The sequence below is a fragment of the Rhamphochromis longiceps genome, linkage group LG18, assembly GCF_057381845.1.
Source record: "Rhamphochromis longiceps isolate RC_006_pf linkage group LG18, R_longiceps_female_GT1.1, whole genome shotgun sequence".
NCBI lineage: Eukaryota > Metazoa > Chordata > Actinopteri > Cichliformes > Cichlidae > Rhamphochromis > Rhamphochromis longiceps.
In genome coordinates this window covers 34880058-34886057 of record NC_140574.1, presented here as the reverse complement: position 1 = coordinate 34886057, position 6000 = coordinate 34880058, and the positions used below count along the sequence as shown (strand labels likewise).

Below are 6000 nucleotides of genomic sequence, written 5' to 3'. Positions count from 1 at the left end.
CATATATTATGCTCACTGGCAATCCAACTACAACATTTAGTGGGTTAATTGACTGTGTGCACGTTAGCATATGCTACTTCCGGTGCGGAAACTCCTGTGGGGAGCTTTGTTTCCGGTGTCTTATTCGCGCCTGGTTTACGGTCCAAAACAAGTTTAGCAAATGAATGAATCAAGCGGCGATTTACATTTCTATAGATGTCTCGGGCATTTACCCAATATATCTGTAAATGATGTTCATCGACTTGTTGATATTTTTTCCTGCGCCTCAGAGCAAAAGAGAAAAGGGATTCAAATGTTATATTTCTCAGCTGTCCCTCGTTTATCGCGGGTGTTATGTTCTAAAAATAACCAGGATAGGTGAAATCAAGTAGCCGATTTTATTTTTTGACGGTGCAAAACGTTTAGTGGACATCGTGGACATAAAGCACTGCACTTCAGAGTCACATTGCTAGCGATGGATGCAGCGATTCTGTACTGTACAGGAGAGACATCACGGAGGAGATCGTCTGCAGCGATCAGGATGCAGGACACAATGTGACGTAAAAAAAAACGTGCAAACTTGCACTAAAAAATCTGCGAAACAGCGAGGTGAAAGGTGAACCGCGTTATAGCGAGGGACCGCTGTAATTTTGAAGGCAAGTCACAACATACCCTTCGTACATACTAATGTATAGAAACCGTTACCAGCAATCATTCATTTTTTGTGTGGCTTTTTTCACGGTTTGTTAACATGCTGTGTAGGTGTGTACTTGACTAGCTGATCTCGACATTATGGGGGAAACATCTGGTTTGACTGTTCTTCACCTGTAGTTTGAATGCTGAACATTTGCCTGTTTAAATCATAAGACCAGTCACTATACAGAGATGTGCTTCTGAGTGTGGACGATGTGTCTTCTGCTGCAGTGATGCAGTTCTGCTTGTGTTGAGTGATGTAAACAACTGATCGATCTAAACGCGTTAAACGTCAAAATTGATCATTAGATTTTTTATGACACAACAGCGGTGAGTGTTCCCACCTCTGCTCTTTGTAACTTAACGCCATCTTTCCGTTTTCGAGTTTTGGACATGATTTTGGAGGATATCTTCGCAGTAGCGATTGACCGCAAAGTAAAGCTATCGGAAATGTACAACCCTACATCCGGTCTCAAACCAGGAAGTTAGCATTTTCTCGTGCACAGGGTCTTGTCACTACCCGATCCGTACCGGAAACCCGATCGGTACCCCGGGTAGCGACAGGTCTATTATAATTCCCATTAGTGGACCTCGCGCAGGCACTGGGTAGGGCAGCTTGGGGGTCCTTAGATCTTGTTGGCACACGCGCGTGGCGCGAGCGGCTTCCAGAGTGAATCCGCGCTGAACGGAAGTGTTTGTGTTTCTGTGTCTGCAGGTGAGCACAGGTAATGTAAGCAGAGTGAAGCTGTACAAGAAGTGTGTTCGAGAGATGTTGTTATGAACATAAACACAGCGTGAATGTTGGCGTGTGCAGTTTAAATCTCGTACATGAACTTGTGCGAAACTGTGTTTCACCTCTCAAATTGTCAATAAGGGGATCAGAGTAATCCCCAGCAGCCTGCTACATTATAAGTTGTGTAAACATACATAGGGGTGCACAATATTGTCAGTGTGAACAATACTGAGTATCTGGTTATTTTGTCAGCACAAGTTCTGAAATAACATAAGGAGCTGGTTACAGTGGTCCTGTATCATATTCATCGTATTCAGTGCACACCTCTGAGTTGAAGTGCTTGTGTTTCTGTGTTTGCAGAACAAAAGACAAGTAACGGAAAACTATTAGAACAACATGCTTTCTTGACATGATGTTCTTCTGCTTCCCTGGCTGCTGTGTCTGTGGCGATGTTGTTCACTTTGTGTTGTTGTAGCGTCCTCATGATACTCAGTTTGTGCTCCAATAGATTATGAGAGACAAACATAAAATCCTGATCTGTGCCACTTACTGGTTAACCCTACACATCGACTTCTGAATTCATTATTGACGGGAATTTTACAGCCTAAGAGATCTAGCTCACGGCCCACTGTTAGTCAGCGGTGCTAGTTTTGTACTTTGTGCAAATGTGTTGTTGTCAGCCAAGACTGAAGAAGTCGCTTGGATAAGTTACAAAATATTTCTTGCACTGAAAACGTCACATACAGATGAACAGAATCAACTTTCTGAGATGATTTGTCTAATTAATCTATTACGTGATTCTAATGGATTCATTAGAAATGTTACATAAAGGCATTTGTGTACCGTAGTTAATGTCCAGATTAATAATGCTATGTAGTGGATGAGGTCCAGGATTGGCAATGTAATATTAAAAAAAATAACAAATAGCACAAAAATGATACCATCCTCCTGGAGAGCAAAGAGCAAAACTTGAACTACCAAAATAATACAGAAAACAGCAGCAGTAAAGCTGCTTGTTCATACTGTCTTGCATTTCAGGGTGTAAATGGCATTTTTCCATGTGTCTCGGGTTTATGTTAGAGTAACTCAACAATGTGTTAAACTTTAAATACAAGTGGTATAAAATACATTAGATGAATACAGACATGTATAATTTCAGACCATAGTATATTTTACTATAGTTTTAAACCTCAAAAGCCAAAATGGCATTCTCAAGTAAGACATGTAGTTTAGCTTCCCTTTAAACACCTAACAGACGTGCTGCAAAATATACTGACTGACACAGACACTTTCAAAAACAGACACTTGTATAGTTTCTCAGTACTCAGACTTCACAGTACTGACACAAAGATATGATGTAACAGGTATAGTTGAGTAAGACAGGCCCTGCCAGCCTTTTAAAGAGAAAGATGGGTAATAAAATAATTGTTCCCACAAACTAAACACAATGCATGTTTACTTGTGGCCGTTGTTATTCAAAGCTCACTCCTTTCCGCCTGTGACTGTCCATTGTAATCGTGGAACTCGCAACAGACAGGAAATACAGAGAAATAAAGAGGAAAGTCACTCTTCAAGATTTCCAAGGTGTTTCCTTTGCTGTTACAATGTGTGCGGACGTCAGAGAGCAAGAATATTCTGAATCGCTGTTCTTCCTCATTACCCATCATGCAATGTGGGAAAAGGAACACTCCTCTTGTTTACCTGGAAAAACACAGAGACGACAACTATTAGCCGAAGGGAGAGGAACAAACGAAAGCAGAAAGAAACAGACTTAGGTTTGTCCTGCTAAGCCTGACTCGGGTGTTCCGCTTCGTGTGGATGAGTCAGATCCTTTTTATATGTACTTCTGGATATTGCTTCCCTGCCGTCTTGCATTTCTAAGGTGTGTGCGAGAGAAGTGGGACGTCAGAGTGGGAGGGGCTGCAGGGCTTCCTCTGTGTGGACTAACTGTTCATATGGTAAACAGAGGGTCACGTGGGCCAACAGTGCTGAAGCAGTTAGGAGAAAAGGGAGGGAAAGAAACAAGGAGAGGGCGTAACTTGATACACAGGAGGACTTTGGCCTGCTTCATGTGCAGGAGGCGGTACTTTCACCCTGAGTCTAGAGGACATTGGATTACACACCAAAAAGAAGGGAAACAAAAGATCTGAGTGCCATGTTGTGGTTAAAGTGAAGTTTGGCCTGCCTCATCGGGTTCAGTCCTTTTATTTAGATTTATCTGGACACTTTTTAAAATCTGTTCTCTGTGGGAAAAGCCAGTGTCTTCCTAGTTTGTAATCTCTTCATAGTTTCTTCCGGGTAAAAGAAGAATCAAGATGCCCACCTTCACTGTGGTGCCAGTGGAGGATGTGGAAGATGGCAGCAACAGTGGAGCTGCAGCTGGAGGGAACAGACCTATCAGCTTGGGCAAAATCTTTTCAGAGGAGCAAGAGGCCGACAGTTCAGAGGATCCTTTTTCAGGTAGGTGTAAACAGTTCTTTGCTGATGTGCTCATACACAAGCCTGCTTTTTGGGGGTTTTGTGGTTGCTATCCCAGCATGCACTGCGGGAAGTATAGGTGTGCAATTTTGATAAACTGCATGCGTCATTGTGAGATTAAATATGACATTGGAAGCGCGCTGACACAAACAGATGCATGTTTTGACAGGCACATGCTTAACACATATAGACACCCACAAGGAAAAATGCAAAGTCAGAGATGAACTAGCTATAACTTGCACTTGGATGAGTCGGGCAGGAAGGGGGGCCTTGGTGTTGGTATGTATGCCTTAGCAGCCCTGAATGATGGTTAAGGCTCCTTGCCTCATTGCATGTGTTTCTGTATGTCAGTTCTGGAACAAAGCAACTAAATATACAGTAAACTAAACTAACCTCAAACAGCAGGGAAGTTGTGTAAAAGAGGCCTAACTGTTTTACAGTGACAAAGTACAAAGTCTATATCCTTACATGACATATTATTATACCATTTAAAATTACTGCCTGTTTTTCTTTCACCTTTATAACACTTAGTTTAACCATTTTTCTTTGTGCACATGTTGTACCTCTTTACATCCATCAGTTTCCCAGTCAACCACTTTGGGGGTTGGGTCAGGTTGTTTGTGCTACACGTTCCAGATACCTTGAAGTCGTATTTCGAAGCTTGGGAGCAACGCGACTTCAAATAGTAGTCTTTGTTTAATATTCAGCAGTGGGATTGTATGCAACAGCTGAAACATTTGGTTGTTTTCTCATTTTACTGCAAAAATCTACATTCTTATGCTGTACTGTCTGAAATCTATCAAACTCCTCTTGTGCATTTCTGGCTACTTTTTTGCCACAGTTTTTAAATGGATCAGTAAGAGAATTTTATAAGGAGCAAATCCTCAATATAAAGACTTGTAGATGTTAGAAAATTACTGGATGTAGGTTGCAGAAACAGAACAGACACGGGGCAATGCTCGAAGAAGCGGAGAAGCTTGAAGGCTTTGTTTTCTGGAAAGACAAAAAATTGCTTCAAGATTTTTAAGTGATAAAGAAAGTCATAATGTCAGCTGATATCTTTATTGTAATCTAGGTGTGCTTGTTCTTTTTATTACTTTAGACTCAAAAGTCTGCAGAAATGGCTTCGAATGAAATCCAATTACAAGACACTGCCTTGTTTAAATATTTTGATGAAGTAACTCTACTGCACAAGTGTCATGTTTATGAACAGGCATACTTTCCATTTAGGGAAAATTCCTGCAATAAATGTAGGTTTGTCTTTAGCTAAGGCATTTCTGGTCATTTTGCTTTGAACTCTGGTTGTCTTGCTTCTCTCGGAACTTCTTTTATGCCTCCTCTTTTGCTCATCTTTCATATGTGGGCCTTTTTTTTTTTATCTGTTTTTTGTTTTCTGACTTTGATCAGTTAGATTTCACAGTGAGCCCGAGTCACCCATGGTCATCATTCTGGACCCACCAGTTAGGACATGTTCCCCCAAAGCATTTGTGAGATTAGAGGCAGATTTGAAGTATCAGTAAAACAAGCATAACAGGTTAGGTTTTTTTATATTCTAACCCTCACTATAATAATGTTAAAAAGAGAGCAGACCCTCTTTAAACTCTAAGGTTTTACATATGAGTACCACATTAAAAATTAGCTTGCTTCTTAGTAGGTCTTAAAATGAGGTAAATACAGTCTTAGAAGAACTACAAACCATGACACGTTACTTTATTTATTTGACAGAAATTAAGTGTACATGGTTATCTGTTTCAGAAAGAGAGTCAACGGTTAAACTTAAGAGCTCACAGACTGATCCAACATGCTTACTGGCAGGTTTTCTTCAACAAACCCAGTTTCTTTCCTTTTCCTCTCCTGTGATCCCAGTTTGGTGTTTTTAATGTTTAACATGTGCGTTTTTGTGCTTAATCCACCATCAGTTTAAGGACAAAGACAGTGACTAAATGCATTTATTTTCAGCGATCAGTCATATGTTGCACTCAGTCTTGTTGATGGACATTGTTTGTCACAATTTGGATAGCGCTAAATAAAATTACTCTCTTTTTAATCTAAATGTTAGACTCCACATTGACGCACATGATTTGTAGAACCAAATCACATAACGTTGGGGTGACTGT

At 40.6% G+C, this 6000-nt stretch overlaps 1 protein-coding gene across 6 annotated transcripts in view; it reads left to right on the top strand.

Annotated features, from left to right (window-relative positions):
• The first annotated feature begins 1208 nt into the window (after positions 1–1208).
• LOC146648744 (solute carrier family 12 member 7-like) overlaps positions 1209–6000 on the top strand; it is a 41985-nt gene continuing 37193 nt past the window's right edge. For 2 of the 6 annotated variants that reach the window (XM_085387970.1, XM_085387968.1), the window contains exon 1: positions 2971–3865. In XM_085387970.1, coding sequence (XP_085244096.1) covers positions 3721–3865 — 145 coding nt within the window. In that variant the 5' untranslated portion in view covers positions 2971–3720. Of the gene's footprint in view, positions 1398–2970; positions 3866–6000 lie in introns of those variants that run through there. The other 4 variants (XM_085387967.1, XM_085387966.1, XM_085387965.1 and 1 more) reach the window with 4 other exon arrangements.